This window comes from Argopecten irradians, chromosome 16 (genome assembly GCF_041381155.1).
Source record: "Argopecten irradians isolate NY chromosome 16, Ai_NY, whole genome shotgun sequence".
Lineage (NCBI taxonomy): Eukaryota > Metazoa > Mollusca > Bivalvia > Pectinida > Pectinidae > Argopecten > Argopecten irradians.
The window spans coordinates 10,837,815-10,863,133 of NC_091149.1; the positions used below are offsets into that span (position 1 = coordinate 10,837,815).

General features: G+C 33.3%; 2 protein-coding genes across 2 annotated transcripts in view; both read left to right on the top strand.

The window, feature by feature from the left end:
- Positions 1-948: 948 nt before the first annotated feature.
- Positions 949-12,417, top strand: LOC138310754 (uncharacterized). Its single transcript, XM_069252093.1, has 14 exons — positions 949-1,069; positions 2,205-2,249; positions 3,208-3,324; positions 3,980-4,039; positions 4,528-4,572; positions 5,078-5,152; positions 5,459-5,536; positions 6,540-6,581; positions 8,064-8,135; positions 8,416-8,481; positions 9,438-9,491; positions 10,343-10,515; positions 11,281-11,400; positions 12,242-12,417. Exons 1-14 carry the CDS (start codon positions 1,042-1,044, stop codon positions 12,347-12,349), a joined length of 1,083 nt encoding a protein of 360 aa, XP_069108194.1. The 5' UTR covers positions 949-1,041; the 3' UTR covers positions 12,350-12,417.
- A 3,712-nt stretch (positions 12,418-16,129) lies between these two features.
- The window catches only part of LOC138310821 (uncharacterized), a 41,591-nt gene continuing 32,401 nt past the window's right edge, over positions 16,130-25,319 (top strand). Inside the window, exons 1-6 of the mRNA XM_069252150.1 lie at positions 16,130-16,349; positions 20,030-20,077; positions 20,605-20,721; positions 21,415-21,474; positions 22,667-22,711; positions 23,080-23,154. Of these exons, the coding sequence (XP_069108251.1) occupies positions 16,322-16,349; positions 20,030-20,077; positions 20,605-20,721; positions 21,415-21,474; positions 22,667-22,711; positions 23,080-23,154 (373 nt within the window). The 5' untranslated portion in view covers positions 16,130-16,321. The remainder of the gene's footprint in view (positions 16,350-20,029; positions 20,078-20,604; positions 20,722-21,414; positions 21,475-22,666; positions 22,712-23,079; positions 23,155-25,319) is intronic.

The following is a 25,319-nucleotide window of genomic DNA, read 5'->3' on the forward strand; positions in this document are numbered from 1 at the left end:
ATTTGGTCAAACTCTATATCCAAATATTATACCAATATCGACACAAATATCAACAAGAGTACATTCTGGCTCCAAGTCAACGACATCGCGCTACATTGAATATGTTTGTTTTAATTGCGTTCATACCATCTTTAACGCAATCAAAACACTGTTCAATCTCCATATTGATGCCAATTGTTGTTTCAATTACGAATTTGATTTTGAGTTCCTTAGATTAATAGCACGTAGAATGCATGGTTTCGTAGGACAGGGTCGTTGTCTTTGTATAATAAAAAGTTATCTGCCCTTGCGGATAGGTATTGATTGGGACGTCACATGTTTGCCAGCGTAACGTCATAATTTTCGGAGAAATCGACATGAATTGCGCCCACAAAATAATGACGTCACAATGGATTCTAACCCGCAAGGGAGCCAACTCTGTAATATACAAAGACGGAATCAAAGGATACACAGTATCAATGCAGATGATGTTAATATCTTGAAGCTTGAAATTGGTGGTCTATGCTTTTGTAATATTAGGACCTACGAGATTAAAAACAAAATGACAGTATCGTGTGTATGTATTGAAAGTAATGCAAGTCTGTTTGACTGTCCAAATGTCACACAGCAGTAGAACGTTTTTATTCTCTCTTCCTTGGAAACGCAACATTGCTATAATGCTAAACGAACTGGCTTATGGTTTTACACCCTGTTTACACTAGTTGGTCTGGTGATATTTTGCATGGCTATATATCACTTTTTAGGTGTACTTGAACACAACTAAGTTTATGAAAAGTGCCTGTGCATCATATTACCGTTGAGTCGTAAGTCTATACATGTTGTGAGCTTCAACAAAACTACATTGTCAAACTCTATATCCAAAAATAAGACCAATTTAGACACAGATATCAACACATTCACTCAGTACAATCTAGCCCAAGGCCAGCAACACGGTCATACAGTACATATAAACCTGATAAGCATAATAAAGTAATGTAGACTGTTAGAACATTAGTACTCTCGGCATTAACACGACATAGGACAACGTGATACAATTCCAAAATGAAAGTCAATCTTTTGTTTGGCCTTGGTAAGTACAGAATCACAATTTGATTTGCATGTTTGAAAGTATGGTAATATTTTCAATACTGGTCAGATAAAGTATGTGTACGGCAAACAAAATAAATTGAAAACTAAAAGTCATGGCCAAAAGTAATGCATATGACTAAACTTTGTAGACACATGAAGTAGAGGATCAGCTATTTTTCACAGATGAAAAGAGTCAGAGATTGATCAATATTGCTTTTTATTTCAGGGTTGTGTGGTATTGTTTTTCCTTTTTGATATATTTTGTAAAGTATAGTATTGTTTTAAATGAGAAGGTACGTTAAGACTCGAATATGGCCGCAAAATTAATTTTCCAGTAAAGAACAACATATTTTGCCATATAACAGTTGAATACATTTGCTAACACATTACATCCCGAAAATATCCCACATGTGCCAATTATGTTCACTATGACGTCATCAACATGCAGTTTCCCGCCATTTTTCACAAAAAATCCTTGAAAAATCATTCTTTTTGAGCGGTTTTCTTTAAAAATGAATGTGGCCGCTTTCGTGGAGCAGAAAGAGATTTTCACACGTTGTGTTTCGTGTATTTACGCATATCCATGCAAAATATAAAGTTGCTCCAAGGAGGCGGCCAAATCCATTTCAAGCTTTTTCTAACCTAAAGGTGATGAACTTTAGCAAAATTTGGCGAGAAGAGGAAAATCATCAATTTGATGACGTCATAGGTGGAGCACATCGTGTACCTGGTTATAAAAAGTTATGTTCTGATGAATGGCAAGTATGAGAGTATTTATTGATGTGAAATTGATGTGGATCAGGGTTAATATCTTTCGGCCTGAAAAATTAAGGCCAAATACTGGTCCTATCATATCTACTCCTTTCTCTTTGATCACAATTATAATATATTAAATTGATTTTACAGAGTAGTGCACTAAACGTGGGTTAACAGGTCGGCATATTCAGGTTTCCGTATTAAACAAGACTTCGTTTGAATTACTAGGATTTAAGAAAATTACATAGACTTATGCTGAAACAGACACAGGTAGAGAGTAGCCAAGGGTCCGTTCTACAAGGTATACTGTATTTTTATACAATGTATTTTTGCTTGGTAACGGTAATAGTTAATCTTTTAACTTCAATCATTTGTTGAAGGCTGCTTAATTCCACTGACCCTTTGTTTGAGGAGCATACATGCTTGTAAGTAAACGTTATCATATTGATATGTCATATTACATTGTCATATTATTATACGTACATATGCCCCTATATAATCAATGGGAGGGGAGTTGCGTTCAAAAAAGCGTAATCGCAATGACGTATGAATACAAACCCAGTGCAGGATCGGGCTACTTCTCGTTCACGCTTCGATAGTTTTTTTTGTCTTATGACTCATGTAAATAAACTTTAATTGCTAAATTTGCATTTACATAATTATACAGATGACAGATTTACTGTGAATTCCTAATAAACTAAAAGAAGTATTCGGTCTTATATTGGTCTCAAGACTTATCCTAGGCGGCACAGACAACATTAGGCTCTTCAGCTGACATTAGAACATTTTACAATGAAATAGAAACAAAGTTTCATTGTCATAAGTTGGCGGATTTCAAAATAGTATAATACAATGTGTCACACCCAAATACTTGTCTATCCTCCGTACAAGAAAAATCATAGTTATGACTACGAAGAATGTATCGCATTCGCAGACCGCGTTTTCGCAAGGCTTCACTAAAATTTCGTCTGTAAACATTGAGAAATAGTTGACTAATTAATACCCAAAAAGGCATATCACGAAAAATCTGGTAAAATTAAAAACCACTCGAATTTAATTTTCTCATTTTAATCTTTACATATTGAAAACATCTTAAAATGTGTACTGTATCAAACCGCCTGTACTGTAAAAACTTGGCTTGAGTGGTGTTAAGACAGGTTCAGTTAGATACCTTAGGTCACAAATAAAATATGGGTAGGTCTCATAAAAACTATGATTCATCCTACATACCATCAATATTAGAATGTAGTTGTTTTTAAACATTTTTTTCTTTAAGAAATTGTTTTTTTAGAAAGTCAATATAATGTATGATAATTCATATCCGCCTACTTGATCAGTATTTGCCGACTTCTACTCTTAGTTTTTTTATTACTTTTGCTTCAGCTTGTGTTGACAGCGATTCGCATTGCCCCACCTGGGCAAGAAATCGCTATTGCCAGCATAGTGACCAAGTAAGGCAGCGCTGCCACCTTTCTTGTGGTATTTGCTCGTCATCAAGTGGTATGTTCACGTTACATATTTTGCTCTTTCGTCGTATTCCTATAACTCATTATTTAAGTTACATTGTCTCTCAAACGACGTCCTTTACCTCTCTTATTGCGTCTTTGCATAATAATTACAGATTAATCGTAAGATATCCATTGTGACGTCTTCGTTTTGTATACGACATTCTCTTAAAAGTATGACGTTCAGTTAAAAAACGAATGATGCAAGGGCAGATAATTGTCATTTAAATTAATTAGGGGATATATACTGGACAAATTGTTTTAAAATTGACAATTTGAGACCTTGTGAAAGAGGTCAAACGGTCTTTATACAGAGGTGGTCGCTAAGGCAGGTTTAACTGGACGTACTCTCTGTATTTCGTAATGCCATTATTACACTAACGTTTTTATATTAATACTCGTATTGATTTCCTTTTAACAAGATATATCATATATATATTGTGAGCCTATTTCAGGTTTTGCATCGTCACAATTGTATGCATATATCAAGTGATTATTACACAAAATAGTAAATAACGTTAGTGCATACGCAATTATTGAACATATGCTCTAAAATAACATATTGCCATTGCTATACGTAAGTAATTTCCGGCATATGCTGGAATGTTTTTATTTTTTTTTATAGATATTTGCCATTTCTGTTTTAATAGGATCTCCCAACGTGACTCTCACGGAAAACCCCGAATGTTTACTTAGCCACGAGTATGTTCGTAAGTATATGTTACTTCATTCATCCAAGTCTCCCACAAAACGCACCTCGCACAACATACACGCAACACACCACATACATGGAAGGCCGTCCTTACATGACCATAGCTGTTAATAGGACGTTAATTAAACAAACAAACAAACAAACAAACTGCATTCATCCATAAATAACGTACAGTTTCTGGCGCAACGTGAACAAAACAGAAAGGGAAACAATTAAAGATGACTTAATGTGTATTAACCTTATACAACCAGGAGAAACGTAAGTCCGGATAAAAAAAATACGCTGAAATTAGTTATTAAATGATCAGTAGAGTTCACGACTTATTCATGTTACAATTATGTAGTTTGATATTACTTATATCATATTATATCATAACTATATACTAAATAAAAGTTCGCTTTCTATTTTCTCGTTTTGCATTCTTTCTTAGCAATGAATTCGAAATTGAATTTCGTTTGCATATATAAGCTTTTATTTTAAATTCAGATCTGAAAAACCTTATGGGTGACAGCTGTTCCCCCATGGACAACCGTACGTATTTGATAAGTCGAAAATATTTTTTAATGAAAGAGGTACTTTTGCTTTCTGTATAAAATGATGATGTTTTAAATGTACAGTTAAACATGTTGAAAACGAACAGTGATATCATTGTTATAACTTAATCATTTTCACCCCCCTGTCAAGGATAATGTGTATAACGAACCATGTTTATAACGAAGCGATGTCATTGCTCCGCAGAGGTTCGTTATAACCATGTTTTATCGTAAATCCAGAAATTCTAAAAAATGTTATTCTTTATTCAGAAGTTGAGTCTACCTAGCTTCATTCTCAGTGTATGATATACATGTATTGCCCTGGTGTGAGGGATATATGCAGATTTGTTTCCTCGAGACGAATCATGTTTTCCGAGGGCGCAGCCCGAGGCAAACATGAATTATTAAGGGGAAACAAATCTTCATGTCTCCCGCAATCCCCAACTTCTGTTTTTGCGAAATGAGCGAGGAATCATTTTATGATATTTTCGTTTTTGTTGTAGAGTGGTATTTCCTTTACTTTTTGACGTCGTCGCACCATGTTCAATGTGCACGGGACGCCGCCATGCATCTCAGAGGTATGAGCCTGATTGTAATTTTGGTTTTATTTTTCTTGCCTTCCGTACAATGTCTCAGATAAAAACGTCCTTAATGTAAATCGATGTGCTTGTAATTGTTTTCTTTTCTCCTTAGCGTGTATTTCTGATTGATTCTTAAAATTCCCAATTACAGTCAAAACTCAAGCGTAAATGGATTCGGTCTGCAATGCTCCCTCCACAATTTCTTTTTGACGAACAAATTTTAAGTTGAGTATTGGGTTGAATTTCATTTGTAGTACGTAAGTGAAATGTGCCTAATAAAATGTTACTTGCTATATGTTACAGATTACTTCAAGGCACACCAGCCTAGTCCTAACTGTACGTGTGACTGTCCAGACACTGAACTGACACACGGCGCATACGGTAAGTGCTTTATTACACTGTCCACATACACATACATTACAAATAGAAAAATTAAAAGATAAAAATAACCATTTAATGAATAACCACATCTCATCTACACTACACAAGGACATGTAAAACGACGTCATCATCTGTTTACACATTACGACGCTTCTGCGCAATCCCTACCAGGGTTCATTGCGGTCCTCACTCTCACCTCTGTAAACGGCTCACGAACTGAGTGTCTGTTGACCTCATGTCACATAAGATTAGGTCATGACGTTGTTTAATAAACTGCGCCCCTTTTATAAATTACGTCACAGTGACTGTTTTTGTTAAATGCGGACGCTGTATGGAAATCATGACGATTTACTTACAGGTTAATCTAATGTATACACAAATTAATCCATAATTGTTTCATTCAACATTGAGCGATCAAATAATTTCTCTCAGAAAGAGTAGTAATGTATAGGTAAATGATAAAAAAAGATAGTTCAAATATGTATTAAATAAAGTAGTATGCGTCCGAAGTAACGTTTTTTTAAGAATCGTCAAATTTACATGGTCGCTTACAAAGGTGAATTCTGGGGACTGCAAAGCACGCTAGAAGAGACTGGATTCTGTGATGGCGCGATGAAATGCTTCAAAACAGATGAAATGTGATCATTTATGTTGAAGAATGGGAGAAAAATAATGGTCCTTTGGGGAATACAGTAATAGCCCAACCCTTGAATAAGAGTTTTGCTTTTTTGCTTTAACCACTTGGCAAGCCTCGTGTGCACCAACCCAAATTTCACAATCAGGTTGAAATAACATAGTCCAGTTGAAATGCTCACATAATATTATAATTGTCTTTGTTATACAAAGCAACACGTTGTTTTTAATTTTGAAATGGAGCGAAATATATCCCGTAATTATCACAACAGAGCAACGCTTTAAACCCTTGATGACTTGATGAGAGATCTTCGGCATGTACTTTAGATATGCTTGCAAAAATGCAACAAAACTTGTTTTCCTTTTTCAGCCACTATAAATCATTGCAGGGAATCAGACGATAACTACAGAGGTATACCATTTTTCATTTTCTTCTTATAAAATCCTGTATCGAAATAATTTTCTTGGTTCGGAATGTATAATTATTATACCCCCGCAGCGAAGTTAAGGAGATATACTGGAATTGGGTTGTCCGTCTGTCTGTCGACACTGTCTGTCAAGCGAACTCCTCCTAGACTACTTGACAGATTTTGATAAAATTTGATACGCAGAATCCTGACATAAAGGGGAGTTGAATTATATAGGTTTCTGCAATGTCCCCAATTAATGAAATTGTTACTTAATTTGTACAACGGACGTTTTTGTCGTCCACTCTGGCGACAGTTTTAGTTATTTAAGGTAGATGGTGAATTATCGTATGTATTAATTCTACGATATACGACCTATTTTAAAATCGAATTCACTCTAAAAACCAAAAGAAAGAGTTTCGAGATAGACCCTTTTTTAACAGAAATAGTAATAGCAATGTCAGACGTTGACATTTTTGATAATGTTGTCTTTGAATTTCTCTTTATCATAGTTCATAGACAATATTAGTTAAATTTAATTAGTTGAAAATGATGTCACTGCAGAGATGTCTACTCCTGGGCTTTGTCATTGTGAAAATTAATATGATTTATGTCCCGTAATTTCCTGCGTATTGCCCGTGGGCTATACGGTTTTTTACATAAAAAGATGTCTAATGCGGGTTGTCATAGGGATGCAGGCTATCTATAGAAATTATTACGAAAATTGAAAAATGTACGAGCTATATACATTGTAACCTATTTTAAAGACACGAAATAGTAGGTGAATAGCTGAGATACGCTCCTACTATATCAAAGTATTTGACATGAGCTAATTTTCCTGCAAGTGAACCCTGGTGCGGGTAAAACGCAGGACATTACGTTAATCATTTGTTGTCGGACACAGAACGTCAGATTTTGCATGATATCGTCCAAAGGCAGATATAATGACAATGCTATAATAATCCCTGGAATATCGAGGATTGCTGTATGTTGATATTTCAGAAAATATTGAACATGAAAGCAAAATAGTAGGCAAAACATGAAACCTACAATATGAAATCTTCTGCCCTGGAAACACTATCGTTGTGATTAACTTTTAGGTAGCATTTATTCCGTCTTTGCATATCACAGAGTTAGCTCCCTTGCGAGTTGGTATTCATTGTGACGTCATCATTCTGTGGGCGCAATTAACGCACTCTTCTCCGAAAGTATACATTACGCACGCAAGCACATGACGTAGCAATCAATCTCTAGGCAGATAACTTTGCAATATGCAAAAATACAGAATAATACCAGGCAGTTTGTTATGGCAATATATAGGAGGATATCTAAGGAAAGCACATACATGTAAGCTGTGGTGTGAAAACCTTTAAAAAGAAGAGGCATAGCTTTAAATTCTTCAAAATATTGTGACGTCATCATTCTGTGGGCGCAATTAACGTTATTGATAATTCAACTCGATAAATGTAATGATGTACTATTTCTAGCTATCTACGACACGACGTTCTATACGAGTGGAATTTCGTCTCTAGGACGTTCCTGCAGACGACATGCTGATGGTATGGTATTATTGACTTCGGTATCATTATACAAAGTGTATTTGATAGGATCATACACTGACTTATCTGTATTTTAAACAATATATATATTATCGTTATGTTAGATTGTTTCCTTCAATAACTCCACATGATTAACTTTCACACAATTTTGGAAGTTTGTGTACGTCCTATCGCCGTTTTCTGTTTTTCCAATTTATTTTTTAGATTTTAAGAAGATTTCATTTCAATCTTTTATATCGTTACATTTGAAAACACTAATTAAAAAGTTTTCATATTTCAGAATGGGAAAAGCTTGCTGCAATAGAAACGAATTTGTGTTTTATGGATCTAGTCAAACAGTTTCACGGTAATATTGCTGTTTAAAGTTTTTGTTTGTACATTCCATCTTTCTGGGTATGGAGCTATAGTCTAAAGAACAACACTCAACACTAGCAGACGACACTATTTCTAGTCGCTTCAACAAAATCGCCTTGTGCAAGCAAAAATAAATTATTCAACTTGATATGTTGAAATGGATTTGTATGAATCGTATATGCGTCGCCTGATGTCCTATCCAACTTTTGATATTTTATTATTTTATGATTTATATTATAATTATGTTTATATTTCTTGTATTATCAATAATATATATTGTAATGAAATATGTTGAAGTGGTCATATTTGGTTGTTTTAGCCCTTACTTCATACGATATTGGGATGATATCTAAGTTTGTCTGTACGTTTATTTTGTCCATATGTTTATTTTGCCCATACGTTTATTTTGTGTATCATTCACGACGCGAATCTTCGATGAAGTGTTTGTTAAACTGGACCCCAAGGTAAATTTTTTGTGCGCTTTACCAATTTCAGTGTCGGTTTTGTTAGAAATATAGAATTATACCCTTCGTTTCCATCCGTCTTTAGTGGCGGTCTGAAGGAATAGGAGTAGTTTTAATCGATTTTTATATTTAAACTCATTCGACTCAAATAGTTTGTGCGCAGCATGTGTCAACTGTGACAATAGCTTTTTAGATTAGCATGCGCCTACTCCGTCTTTGCACAGCATAGCGTTATCTCCCTTGTTGGCAGGTCTGCATTGTTACGTCATTATTTTGTGGGTGTATTTCAAGGCGTTTTCTCATAAGTATGACGTTACGCTCACAAACACATGACGTCATAATCAATACTTACCCACAAGGGCAGATAACTTTGCAAGATGCAAATACAGGATACATTATTGTAGGAAAGTGACGAATATATCTCTATAATGTTAAAATTCTCAATTTGTACTATATTATAATATTCCTTTTAACTTTTTTTCAGACAAATTCTTCGCTCATAATTATGACATGAGATGTACGTGCAGAGAAAGAAACGGTAAATATCGCATATTTTTCAATTATACATAATAATTATAACACATACCCCCAGATATCCAATAACATCTCCTTTTGATAGGTTTTCATATATCACTACACTATCTATAAAACCAGGACTCAATTTCATGAACATTTCTTAAATTTAACGAATCCCTTACCTTAAAAGTTTCCATAGAAAAACATTATTATTTAAAGATGCTTCACCGCCGACAAAGCATAAATGATATTCATCAGTTGAACAATAATTGGTGTTTGATCATGAATATATATGTCTAATTTACACAAAAAATAATATAAAATAATTTATTTCGCCTTTGGTGCATGCGCAATCAGTATTTCCTTCCATATAGGATATAGTGACACAGAATTTTTTCGGGATTCAATTAATTATCTTTCATATTTTTAACTTGAAGTAAAATCAGAAGCTCAAACTTTTCAATGGTGGTAATGGTGTAAAGTAAGTAACTTTTGTAACTGAAGAAATATACTAAATCTACTGCTCCTGTTTTTGATAATGAAAAAATACCATTTGTCAGCGGTGGAGCATCTTTAAGTTAAGGAATTCCTTAAAGTTAAGGGATGACCATGACATGTTGGATATGACCCCTGGGAGATACAATTGTCCATAAAAGAGGGTATTTACATTTGTTTAAACTTCGGACATAATTCATTATTCATTATTCAAAATTGACAATACGATTTTGAAATGAATCTCTCAAGCCTCAATGCCTTACTCTACCAAACACGTAAAATATCTCAGAAGCACATTGGTCGTTGAGATCCACTGGCCTCGAATATTCCAGACCCATATTGTTTTAAGAATGACATTGAGATGTTTGTTTTCTTCAGAATTGCATGTTAGATCATGCAGTTTTGATTCCGTGGACGCTGGCCTGATTAAGCATGAAATTATAAGCGAAGGTTCCCAAAAGTGCAGTGATGGCCTCCACGTTCTCTCTGAATCAGTACCAATGAAAATGTGTAACGCCCCCGCTCCCTCCGCCTGGGTCAAAGGTGAACAGGTACGTATATACAATATACAGAGTTGTTTTTAATAGTGAAATATATAGAAGAGCGATATCAAATGAAATGTTGAATATTTGGTTTTGATAACTTTGTCTTCTTTCGTATTGTATATCATTCAACATAAAACTTATTTGTAAAATAAGTCGAAGCAATAGTTTATAAAGCTTTGGGTTGACATTCTACGGTGGTATAAGACATAAAATTGACGTAAGATTTTAACAAAAGATTATCTGTCGACGTTCTGTTAAAATATTTAACGTTAAAAATATATGTAAAAGTAGATAATGCCTTTAAAACCTCAGCATTTTGTTTCGTTTTTTTTATCTATATAATCTAGTCTCGCATAAACAAGCATTCACATTGTCTAAAAAATGAAGAATGTTATCTCATAATTAAGGGAAGACGTCGTCATTTGTAATGTCCTTTTGCCTGGTAGATTTCAAGGTGGTGATTCCTTTAGAAAATCTGGAATTTCATATATATTACATTCTATCTTTAGATATTACAGAGTTAGTTCCCTTGCGGGTATATATAGATTGTTACGTTATTATCTTATGAGCGCAATTCACGTCATTTTAACCGAACAGTATGACGTTATACTCACATGACGTCACATTCAATACCTACCCACAAGGGTAGATAAATCTGTCATATGAAAATACAGAATATATCAGATTCAACTCGCGACTAAGAAATAAAACACTAAAATGTTTCGGTGCTACGTCCCTATAACTTTAATTAATTTTACTTATAACCCTCAGGTGATGAGCCACTGTAATAGCATACCTAAATACTCTGCCATCGCCGCATTTCCCGGACACGCATACACACACGATGGTCTGGCCGGAGTGTTCGTGAGCTGTAATGCTACCTCCCTAACAGTAAGTACCAAGATGGAGAAACAACTTCATCGGCGACAATTTGTCGTTTTATTTTAATTGCAAGAAATTGAAGACAAGGCGATGGAATTATAATGTTTAAAATCATTGTATTAGTCATCTCTTTCTCAAAAAAACATCGCCATGAATAAAACGATGGTTTGAAACGGTACTGCAAATATCTGCATATCACATACTGTAAACCAACTACTTCCGCGGTTATTTAATTTCGAGATTCATTCATCCATTACCATTTCAAAACAAACTTGGTGAAGATTACTATTCACGGATCTTAGATATGAATGATAATTCCTATCAAAATAGATGATGTAGATATTTATTCGCGAAGTTTTGGATCGTAAAATTCTCAAAAATAAATCGCACGCGAATAATTTTTTTAAAGTACTACAACATTTCGCGCCAGCGTTATTCTCAATACAATCGCAGATACGTAAGTTCGTAATAAAGGATGGACAGACAACCGCTGTTATTCTTGTAACTCGGGAATTTAAGTTCTCCATTTTCTCGCGAAAATAAAGTGATTGACAGTGTATATATTGAAGTTGATGCTTCACAATTGATTTTCGTAACGTTCGAGTCTTAGCTATATTACCAAATCATTAACCCTAGATTTGCGTTGTTGATGATTTTGTTTTTCTTTCTGAAATTGTAACTGAAACTGAAGTTCTCAAAATGTTCGCCGTCTTTGATTGATCAATACATGTAATACGAATGTTTTTAAAACGGGATATAAGGATTTAAGTTAAAGAATGCTTTTCGGGTTTTTTTTTCGAGTTTAGCGATAATGATTAAAATATCTATATTTGTTTTCTCTTATTTTCAGATAGCTACTGAGGATTGTACACGTGGTATGTCGCTGTTCAACATTCCGGTTGATGGAATGGATAGTTATATTCATCAGGCACATAACTATTACACGATCATATGGTAAACCTGTCACCGCCTCCGCATTATGTATGAAAATATAACACTCTTAATAAACTAAATCGGCAAAGTGAATTGTGATAAGTGTTTTATTTCAATAGCTCTATTGTTTTGAAACGTCATACCAAATTGACTGCTTCTTGCGTGTACTACCTACTCGAAGATAACGATTGAAGGGTTATAAACGTGGTTAAAGTTATGGACGATTTAAATATATGATATATTCAAGGTTGCCAGTTACTGACGGCCGGTTGGTGATTTTTTTTCTCTGCCACCTAAACCTGATACGATCTTACAAGGTCATGGTCTTTAGTGGGACGGTAAAACAAACAAAGAAGCGTTTAGACATGAACCTGTTCTTTGTGTTAGACCTGTTACCACAAAGGTAAATAAAAGATACAAATAATACTTTGAAAACAGTTTTTTAAAAAGCCCCCCCCAAAAAAAAAAAAAAAAAAAAAAAACATGGAAAAATATGTCACATACATTGACGTTGCGTATTGATTCGGAAAAAATAATCCCTTGAAAAACCACTATAATGTTACATTTAAACATACTTCATTTTATCAAATAGAGTATAAAATTAAGTAAAAGTATTGATGTCACTATTTTTTATTAATTTTATCGGGTTATGAAAAAAAAAAAAATGGTTGCAAACTTTACGCGGATTCACACAGTTTGCAAACAATTTTTTTTCATACCCCGATAAAATTAAAAAAATAGTGACATCAACGCTTAATACACAACGAAATATGTAGACATGAGCGCCACGTAAAAGGATTTTACATTCGAAATCAATATTTGAAATAACGTTTTATTGTACTTAAAGTTATATGTGCCGTAACTGGACGAACATTTTGGCATGTTAATTTTTCTTCATAAATTAAATGAAAACTATAAGCTTTGATAAATTAAGCCGTGAAAATCAGTCAAATAGCCTCTGATGCCTTAATAAACGTTAGTTACAACACAGAGATTATGTATTGTAAAATGGTTGTTTCGTATGCCTTATGTATGTTTAGATGGAAACATCCTACAGAAATCACTTTACAATTACTAATAACATTGTAAAAATGCGACATGAAATTGTAAAACACATGGCTACATAGTCTGGCCGTAGGTACTCATTTCGCTTCACTATAGATGTATATATAATGATTTTTGTACTGCTAAAAATAATTTTCTGCTCTTATTTGTATTCTTTAAATTAAAACCAATGCATTGAAAATAATGTTATTTTCAAAATGGTAGTAACTTTTGTTAATGAATAACATATCAAAAGCTTATCTAGATTCGTGAGTATGAAAAATACGCCACATATAACTTTAAAAGTATCTATTAATATAACACAATACACACGTTAGAATTGTGATTTACAATTATAGAATCGTAAAAGGCGACTATTTGTTTTACTTTGCTCTCTTTCCTAACTGACTTTCTTCTTTCCTTACGTCTCCCTTGATGCCGTCTCAATTTTGGCCTTCAGTTGAGCATTGACCCCCCTGTGAGGAAGGCACTGGGTTCTGTCCCCTGGCAAATAAAAGTCGTTGTTTCTGCAACTAGTAGAGCGGTTTACGGTCTGAAATATCGAAATCCAGCACTTTTTGATAAAAACATGGAAATTAGGAATCACTATTTATTTGGAAATGTTTTAAGGCCGGGAGCCATTCCAAAAATGGTCGCCTTACGTTATTTTCCGCATAAATTACCAGAAGTTATTCGTAAAAATACGTCGTTTTTTTTTTTTTTTTTTTTTTTTTTGGTTTTTTTTTTTTTTTTTTTTTTTTTTCAATAAGATGTATCTAAATCCCCTTTATATTTGATACTTATTGAATCTAGAGCAACGAAACAATATTTCTAGCTGTTAATAACTTTATCAAATTAAGTAAATGATTTTGATGATGTGTACATGTATATGTGGGGTATTTACATATGTATATGATATAACATATAGTATTTCGTGAGTGTTGCTAAACTGGCTATTTATTTATAACACTTTTATAATAAACTTTATTGTAATAGAACTCATTAATCTATTCGCGTATATTGTAATCACCTCATTTATGTATCATTTATATTACATTCACCACATGTTTGTATATACACGTATTTATCTGTATTTACTAATACCTTTCCTCTGTTGAAGTTTCCGCTCTGTAATATCTTGTAAAAGGTGTTCCAGTGCCGAAGTTTTATTTTGCCTTAATGTTTCTGGGAAAGGAAATGATTATTTTAGCTTGTTTTCTAATTATCAAATACTCTATGTTTGCGTGTAAGGTTGTTCTTTCGACATCAGACAAAAAAAATTGGGGTTTCGTATGCCTATGTTTTACCCTTTAAAACATGTGTTAATTTTCGATATTTTACAGTAAAAAAATATAAGTGTTACAATAAACCTAAAATGTTAAAATAAATACTAAATTATTTAATCACAGCGAACGTAGCAAAGAATAGCTCAATACAGCTTAAAATGCTGTCGCAGTGATGATCAACGTAAAAAGATTGGTAATTTTTTTTCACAGTTTCAAAATGGCTGCCAAATGTGTAATTTCTCTAAATCCCCGTACAAAATTGTACAATGAATGAAAATACTTTTTTAACAAAATTTACAAATGACAACTTGCTACAGATATTGATAAATTTAAATTGAAAATCTCAAAGCTACTTTGATCTAGTTCTATACAATACTTCAAACTGAAACCTCAGAGGTTTATACTTACTTTTCTTTGAGAATATTATCATAATTCCATATATTTTGCATTAGCATTTAAAGATTTAATGATATAATCTAACATCACTGTTAGATCAAGAAATATTTGACCTGAAATTGACCAAAATTGCTCTTTAAGTTGTACCTGAAATTCAGGTCAATAAAATATCAGGTCAATAGATATCAACATGGAATTGACAAGAATTTCAGATCAAGAATTTTTGACCTGAAATTTACCTGAAATTATTTTTTATCAGTTTTCGGTGAATTTCAGCCTTGACCTGACATTCAGATTAGATAATATTGGCTGTGTGCCGGAAGTAGATGTATTCTGGTAAATATAAGTCTGTTTATTAGGTCCCCTTATAAATATGTATATTTATAATCCAAACTCATAGATAAAACTTAGTCACCAATAACTCTGTGTTATTAACTCACTTCAGTTAGTTTTGTATACGAAAATGGCGGTCATCATAAAGATGTTCCACTGCTGATAAGCGGTGTTTTTTTTCTATTTCAAAAACAGGAGCAGACGAATTAATGTTTTTCTTAAGTTGTATAAGTTACCTATTTTTCATCAATACTACCCTTAAAAATTTTGAGCTTCTAATTTTACTTCAAGATGAAAATATTAAAAATGATAAGCTGCGTCACTAAAAAGAAAATGTGGCACTGTGTCCTATATGGAATTTGCATATGCACCAAAAGCATTTTTTTTTTGTTTTGTTAATAAGACAGATATATATACACGATTAATCACAAAGAATTGTTCAAATAAGTATCGTTTACGCTCTGTCGGCGTTGGAGCATGTTCCAAAATACTGGAAGAATGTTTAACTCGTATTAATGTTTTCTCTTGACTACCTACATGTCAAGTTTAATACTTTTTATAAAAAAAAGTGCAGTATTCTATTTCATGACTTCTCCTAGTAATTGCTACGAAACGTCAGCTTGCTTTGCCTACGGAAAAGACCACTACCTTGAATGATACTGGAGTAGATTTTTTTTTCGTTGCTTTCGAGGTCTTCGTCAACATGGATCTGCTATTCAGAAGGAAATACAGATCTATGTCAACGCACTTCACCTATGCAATATTGCGGTCTTTGCCGTAATAGGAGACAACGACTTAGAAACAACAGAGGATACATTCATATGTTTATTAGATTGATAAGGTTTATAAAAGGTCACGCACTGTACTGATAATATACCGATCTAGGCTGTCACCTACGCAGACACGATATAGGGCAGCTTTACAATCGATCCTCCAAAATGAAAGGCCAGCTCTTATGTGTTCTCGGTGAGTATGGTAGTTCGTAGCTTTCGTTTGGATGTAACTTGTCATTATGAACAAGAGGAGGAATATTTAATAGCTTTAATAAATTGTAATAAATGAATTCAAAGGAATTTCAATAGTAACGAATTTTATGTAATCATCTTATAGTTATAGACCTGTAAATAAGAATGAGTTTCCACAATAAAAGGCTTACGTTACAGTGTGGTACCATATATTTGCCATTTTACTTTGACTTTGGATATATTAATAATTGCGAATAAATGTGATAATGCGAAACAAGCGAATATACAGCAACCCATTTATAAAAGATCATATGTAAATATCGTCAAACATGTATATATGTATATTTACATTCACTTGGAACTTTTACAATATAAACTAACCAAGGCAAATTGAAGGATATGACGGTATAACCGACACCCAAAAAATGACCTTTATGACGTCACTAATGTTGACGTGGTGTCAACTGATCCCCGTCAAAATGGCTGTTCCATCTTGTGGATTAAATCGTCGTTGATAAACGGTTTTCATGGTCTAGCATAAACAAAGTTAATGCAGAGATCCAAAAATGAGTTGATAATGTAAATATAATCATTGAACTATCTTCCTATGGCATCTATGGTCTATATAGATACCAGAGCTTTGCAGACAATCATCTCATAATGCGCTAGCGCGCATTGTGAAGATTGTCTGCAGACAATCATCTCATAATGCGCTAGCGCGCATTGTGAAGATTGTTTGCAAAGCTGTGGCATCTATATAGACCATAGATGCCATAGGAAGTTAGTTTAATGCTTAAATATATATCATCTTTAGAAGTCTTAGAAAGACCATTAATAAACCGACTCCGACCATACATTGGGCTAGAGGTTGACATGTTACATAATACCCCCTTGTAGCCTTGTTTCGCATTCTAGAGTTATTCTAGGCATTCATCAGTCCATAGATCAGGTTGAATACGTACTTTACTTGTCGCGCATCTTTGCTAAAATGTATCAATAAAGGACTACGTAGGGTTTGAGCCCTTTTTAGCCCGCAATTCCATCAACTTTCAAAAGTGTTATTTAGTTATTAATTTAATGTATTTTTGAAAATTTAGAACATCCTTGTTGAAACTATAATTATTGTTTTCTAATATAGCAGCTGTAGTTGTCATGGTGATCATGCAAAAAAGGCATTTATGAAAATGTTGAATTTTTGACATTTTCGCCATTTTTGGTCTATGAAACAATAGAGCGCATCCTTGAACAAATTTAAGATTAACTGTGGATATGTATGCTATTCCAATACATCTTAAGGAGATATATAAAGTCTTTCAAGGATGCGCTTTATGGTTTCTAAAACAAAACAAAAAATGGCCACAACCATACATAGTCCTTTCGAATACGTTACTTTATGTGAATATAAGCTGCAAGAAATAATTAAAGATAAATGGCTTCCCTTCTACAATAGGATAATTCCAAGAATCAAGAGACCCTATTGTTTAGTGTTTACAAAGCTTGAGGTATGAAAAACGACATTAATAGATATAGGTCGGTAATGAGCATTGAAGTATTCCAGGTGTTAATTTCCCTGTAAACCGGGTGAGTTTTGTTTAATAATAACGGTAGATATTGACATAGGTCAACCTCGATTCCATCTTCTTGTCGGCACCTCATGGTTTATTTAGTTGCTATGATCGTACATGGGAGGCTTTTGTGGGGTGGTTGTATCGCAAGAATTATAGACATAAAAAGTAACATAATTTGCAGTGATGTAAGCTTTTTTTTTATTAGAAATGAACTTTTTTCTAGTAAGAGGGAGACTTGCATTATTGGTCATATGCAAACTTACTATTTGCATTCCCATTGAAACTCAATACCATTGTACATGTAGGATAAGGATATTCTTCCCGAAGGTCACAAAATGTTGTAAAACCCGATGCTTGACGAGGGTTTTATAACATTTTGTGATCCCGAGGGTAGAATATACCTATCCTTCATTTCAACGTATGAAAGAGTATTTTTCTCTCATATTTCGACGTTTTAGTGCAATTTTAATACTATGCTTTTCCGCAATTTGAAATAGATTTAAAAAAACGCGCCTACAAGTCAGTTCTCATTGTATGAAAATATGCGTGATATTTGTAACGCAAATCCCGTTATTTGTATATTTTAAAGTAAAGCCAGCCTACTTTCTGAAAATAATTTTAAAATTGCACCGAGAAAATAGTAATTTTGTTGACGCTGTGACGTTACAAGGCTTTATTGCATGTGTAGCCATGCAGTACAGCTTCAGGCGACATGAGTGTATTACCCTAGACCAGTCAGTATTACACGTTTAGGTATGAGGAAATATTGTATAACGTTTTGTCGCGCGATTCCATGAATATTTGACCTGGCGGAGGAGATATACCCCTGCAAATCTTGCTACCACACGAAACATGTAGAGTATTAAGATATTTAACTGATGGGAGAACCGATAAGCGTCCATATAAAAATAAATATAATGTCAACGATTTCATTTTCGCGTATGTTTCGCTATTTGTTTATTTTCAACACATTTTCAAATACATAAGTTGGCGATCAATGGCGTTTACTGACGATCATGCATTTATAAATTCCGTCTTTGCATATAACAGAGTTAGCTCCCTTACCGGTAAGTATCGATTGTTACATCATTATTGTGTAAGCACAATTCACGACAATTTCTCTGAACAATATGACGTTAAGCTCGCAAGCACATGATGTCAAAATCAATACCTACTTGCAAGGGCAGATAACTTTGTAATATGCAAATAGCATATGCATTTGAAATCAATTTCGGAAATAATGTGGTTTACTGAAGGTCAGTACTGTTAATTTTGAGGTCAATATAAATATTTTATACTCGTTCTAAACATCAACGTTAAGATTCGTTAATTTAAAAATTAGAAATTATGGTTTTGAAATTATTTGCTAACTAACCCATTAAAATTATTATAATTTTGATCACATTAATATTATAAAAAAATTGATCACATCAATAGTACCATAATTTGATCACATCAAAATTATCATAAGTTGATCACGTCAATATAGTCATTATTATTTCATCTCATAAATGTTATCCAAATTTGATCTCACCAATATTATCATTATTTGACCTAATCAATATTATTAAAATTTTATCACATCAAAATGATCATAATTTGATCAATCAAAATAATCATAATTTGATTTACGAAAATTATCATAATTTGATCACTTCAAAATCATCATAATCTGATCACATCAAAATTATTATAATTTGATCAGTTAAAATTACCATAATTTGATCAGTTAAAATTATCATAATTTGATTACTCAAAATTATCTTAATTCAATCAATCAAAATTATCTTAATTTAATCACGTCAATATTATCATTATTTCATCTCATCAATATATTTCATAATTTGATCAATCAAAATTATCATAATTTTCATCACATCAAAATCATGATAATTTGATTACATCAATACATGTATTATTATTATGTGAACTATATATGCTAACATGCACTAACAGACAATGTACTTTTATTAATTATGTATATTGCAAAATGATTTATGGCGGGCGCCAGATAAGTAAATGGCGGCTGTCAATTAAAATAATTCCGTTATCCTAAACAAATGAGTACCTTTGTGGGTTTAATACATTTCCATATATTGATCTGTTGTTGAAGGCTACTTGCTCCCACTAACGTTTTTCCTAAGGAACACGCACGCTTATAGTAAGTAAAATTAATGAAGATATTGACCCATTCCCCAATCTCTTTCTTTTTCTCCACTTTGTATATATCTCTGTCCATCTTTGTCTCTGTGTCTGTTTCTATGTATGTCTGTGTTTATCTTGCTGTCTATATTGGTATCATATGTTTGTATGTACATTTGTGATACTGTTCGGGTGTGTGGGAAGTTCTATACAAGGTATACACAAATAACGACTGATAACGAGTTTAACTGTCAATATATGTCAATGTATCCATAAAATGTATTGGAAAAAAATTATAAACATAAATTATGAAGATGTCTCTGTTTATTCCGTAATATCGATTTCTCGAAACAAAAGTACAGGTTAAGTCAAAGGTTTTCTGCTTATGTAGCTTATGTGAATAAAATTGACAAAATAAAGTCAGTTTTTGACTTAAGTGTGATTCGAAAAATGGAGGCATGGTTCCACTTTATTTTCATCCCGTTTAGTGATTCGTTCTTTGAAGATTTTAGCAATTGAAGTTATATATATATGTTTTTTCCACAGATTGTTATGACAGAAATAACAATTGCGATACCTGGGCGAGAAATGGTTATTGTCACAGCAATAGCAATGTTAGGAACCAATGTCATCTTTCCTGTCATCTTTGCTCTTCATCAAGCGGTATGATTTCAAAAACAAATCACTAAGATAAATGAAAATGCGATACATGACAACATATAAAAAATAGGCACGAAAAGATGCTCTTCATCAATCGGTATGATTTCAAAACAAAAACAATATTTCTTCGCGAAGACAATACCAGATACGTGACAGCATCACGCAGACATATGGAAATGTGAAACATGACATCGTGACATGATATACAAAGAAATAGGCACGAAAAGATATATAAACAGTCATCTTTGCTTTTCATCAAGCGGTGTAATAAGAAAAATACTGAATTACTCAGATACATAAAAATATTTTACATAAAAACATAAAAGTTATTTTGTAAAGAGAAATGGGCATAGAAGGTTAGATGCACAATAAACAAGGTATAAAAGCTAATTATATGTTTCGTTAACATCGGCGAAGAAACAACGGAAAGTGATATTGAAAATGAAGTGAAACAGTTTTTAATTTAAACATATTTTATTGTGAGATCTTATATACAATGGGATTGGGCACACGTTTTCCTACAAGCTATCCCTACATAATTATAATTAATAATTTAACGAAGAACACAAAATAGCATAAATATACATATGAGTGAAACGGTAGAATATATTTGTTTTTTGCATAAATATATATCATTAAATGATTTGAAAGGAATATAATTCAAATCTAATTTCTCCTATGTGTTAATTTTACTAGCATCTTCCACCACGACTTTCACCGAAGCCACAGAATGTTTACGAGATTCGTACTACAACCGTAAGTAACAATATCGGGGTACCAAACTGCACCATCAATCGGCTCTATTTTGGGTAGAGAAAGAAAGCTCGGACATCTTTTTATCGGCTTAAGAGGTAATTTGTCCAAAACAGATCGAGGTCAAGGCACTTAATATACAAAGCCTAATTGATTACATTATCTCGTCCATACAGCACATATGTACACGCCTCTATAGCAGACACGGGACTATTATTCCGTCTTTGCATATTACAGAGTTAGCTCCCTTGCGGCAGGTATTGATTTTTAACGTCATAATTTTGTGAGCGCAATTCACGTCATTTTTTTCCGAAACGTATGATGTTTCGCTCGCAAACACATGACGTCACAATCAATACCTACCCGCAAGGGCAGATAACTCTGTAACATACTGATACAGAATAATCTCACACCGGTAAAATTGAGGATATACTTGTCTGGGGTAAAAATAAAGGTAATCTAACACATCAGTTTTTTTGTGAGCGAAATAATTCAAATCATAAGTATCCTCAGTGGGTTCAGTGAACATGTTATGTGACAATTGAGAGCCGCTAAAAATACCTAATATTGAAATCATATTTGGGAAGCGTTACAAAATCGTCGACTTTCCACCCAAAATACAATCGATTGATCACGTAAATTGGTACCGATATATTTACGGTTCAGTAGAACCGGTGACCTATATGTACAGATTAGCTGCATTAGTCTAAACAAATTGCAGAGTTGTATTTTACATTACAACACTTAGAATACATACTTTTCTGTGGTTAAAACATCGCATTTACCTTTAATTTGATGTTTTATGTAATTATTATACTATTGTTACACAACTAGTTATTCGTATGAGCACATGACGTTTCAATTCATGTTGCTTATATAAGGCCAAAATTATAATATTTCTGTTTAGGGTTACCAGATCGACTCTAATTTTTTACCCCCGACCCTAAATTGTTTTCCAAATTTTCTACGAAAAACAAATAAAAGTCGATATCAGCTCCGGTTTCGGCCATTATTTTAGAGTGAAATTCCTCCCGACCTAACGACCCTATTGTTTTTGCCAATGTAATCCTAAACAGACATGTTATTTTTTTGGCCTTAGTCTGAGGTAGTATTGTGCTGTATCATTACTATGACTAGAATTTCAATGTCTCAATAAATATCAGAAAGTAAGCATAACACCATATTTCAATTTCAGATCTGAAAAGTCTTACTGGAAACAGCTGCACCTCAATGGACAATCGTACGTATCTAGGATTCTGTTTTCTTTTTCTTTCTTTTTTAGTTTTTGTTGTTTTTTGTTTGTTTTTTGGGTTTTTTTGTGTTTTTTGGGGGTTTTTTTCTGTTGGTTTTTTATAATATTATTAAAGTAAGTTCTTTTGTATCAGAGTAAGATGGTAAACTGATCAATTTGATTAAAGTTTACTTCTGAGTAATATTCATAAAATATTTCTTTTGTATGCTTCAAACAGTAATTCTCTTTCTTTAAATGGTCTGATTAGATTCGTTAAATTGACTTCTCAGAAGATAGCGCAGCAACCGTAGTCTGTCCGCAAGGGAGGTAACCCTGTTATATAAACAAACGAAATATGGCATATTGTATTTTTACAGAATGGTATTACCTTTACCATTTGACAACTTCCAACCACCCTCACTGTGCACGGGACGCAGCTAAGTATCTCAGAGGTATGACATTCACATTTAAGTTTGACATTCACAAACAAGTTGTTTATTTTCGTGATGTCGCTGGCATTCAATACGGGGAAATACTAAAATTACTTACGTGGGTCGAGTTAGGTTGAGTTTCAATTAGCGCCTTCCGGGGATTGTGATGTCACGAATCATGTCAAAATATGACGTCAAAATAACCGGAAGGTGGGGCGACGTCACGGTAAACTATACTTGCCAAACGAAATTCCCGCACTTTGAAACCGATGTATTGTATCGTATGCTGTGTCGGTTTATTTTTGTGTCAAATTATTTCTGAATCAATGAATAATATCATATCATCACTAGAATGGTTCTGTACCAATATTAGTGTCAATAAGTGAAGAACAACTATTTGTTACTCAAATATAATTTGTTGAATCTTCCATGTTTGAAATCCTTCCTTGTTCTGATAGAAAATAAAAGTTCTTAATCAATAAAAAAAACATATTTAAGACATTATAAAGTGTCCAGTCAATGAAATGGTCCGTTATTATGTAAGCGATATGACAGGATATAATTAATATATCTAGCATACGTTATAAATACATTGATAGCATATTATTATAAGAGTAAACAATCATTGATAGCATATTATAATAACACTTAACAAATACTGATTATAACAGTTACCAATTAGTGATATCATATTTTATCGCACCTCGGACAGAAATGTCCCCAAATGATTGGCGGAGAGCCGTCACGTGGTGACCCCCTATCACATTATAGGGGGTCAGTAAATTTTATTATGGTGCAATATGGCGGCTCTCGCCCTCGCTTCAAAATTTAAACACATTATCTTCAACTAAATATACCACTTCATTATCGTAAAACTATATATTAATGGTTATTTTTGTGTAAAAGTAACTTTAATCGTTTTAATACTTCAAATTACATGAAATACATTTTTTAAATACGAGTTGCTTCCCCTACGCCAGTTTGAAAGTTGATGACGCGGCGAAAGTCAAACGTAACAATTCAAGCGTTTTCTAGACTGTGATTATAAACAAATGAAGGTGTTCGTACCTACAGATCAATCTTCACTCTACAATCAATTTATCGGCATAACTTTTAAGTGATTATCTCAGCGAAAATGCACAGATGATCAAGGAGATTGTGCTTAAAATGTTAGATGGATGTTTGTGTCACTCTTGTTTGTGATGCTTTCAATATACAGACGGTCTGGTGTCGTATTGAGGTAGGCCTACTGTAGGAATGTCGAAATTATTGTTGATTTATGAATTATTCATTATTCTTCTGCAGGTTCCTTATACAGTATATTTGAAAATTCCTGAAAGAAATACACAGATAAATATGTAGCCTAGGCCAATTATTTTAAAAGTGGCGATTGTTTGTTATCATTCGCGCCAGAATGATTTACGTTTGATTTCAGATTCTTGACCAAACAAATAGGAAACAAAGAATTAATGAATCAAATAGATGGCCCTCGATGCGATAAATTCGTTATATAGTCAGTTACTGACCCCCTATAAAGGCATAGAGGGTCAGTAAGAAGTATAGGAGGCTCGGGCTACGTCCTCGCCCCCTATAAATCTTACTGACCCTCTATGCCTTTATAGGGGGTCAGTAACTGACTATATAACTAATAATAATAAAAGTTAACAATCATTGATAGCACATTATTATAACAGTTAACAATCATTGATATAATATTATTATAACATTTATTATATATTGATAACATATTATTATATAACAGTTAACAATCATTGATAGCATATTATCATAACACTTAACAATCATTGATATAATATTATTATAACATTTATCATATATTGATAACATTATACAGTTATTGACTAGGGGTGAGGGCAACAGACGATTTGTTGGACCCGAAGACAAAATGTTGCCCAAGGCCGTAGGCCGAGGGCAACAGTTTGTTTGAGGGTCCAACAAATCATCTGTTGCCCGAAAATCCAGTCGATAACTGTTTTGTTATACCCCATTGTGACGTCACTCCGGTCCAACAGCACATTTTAACAGTCGATTTTAACAGTTCTTTGGACCGCTCGACGGAACAGGTCATTTGTTGGCATTTTTGTTAATAGAGTTTATATAGGAACTATCTTATAGGGATATAACAATTAACAATCATTGATATAATATTGTTATAACATTTATTA

Coding starts and splice junctions, on each gene's coding strand:
- LOC138310754 (XM_069252093.1), top strand. CDS start 1,042: ATGAAAGTCAATCTTTTGTTTGGCCTTG. Junction 2,250..3,207: donor TTTGAGGAGCATACATGCTT/GTAAGTAAACGT, acceptor CTTTTGCTTCAG/CTTGTGTTGACAGCGATTCG. Junction 5,153..5,458: donor CGCCGCCATGCATCTCAGAG/GTATGAGCCTGA, acceptor TATATGTTACAG/ATTACTTCAAGGCACACCAG.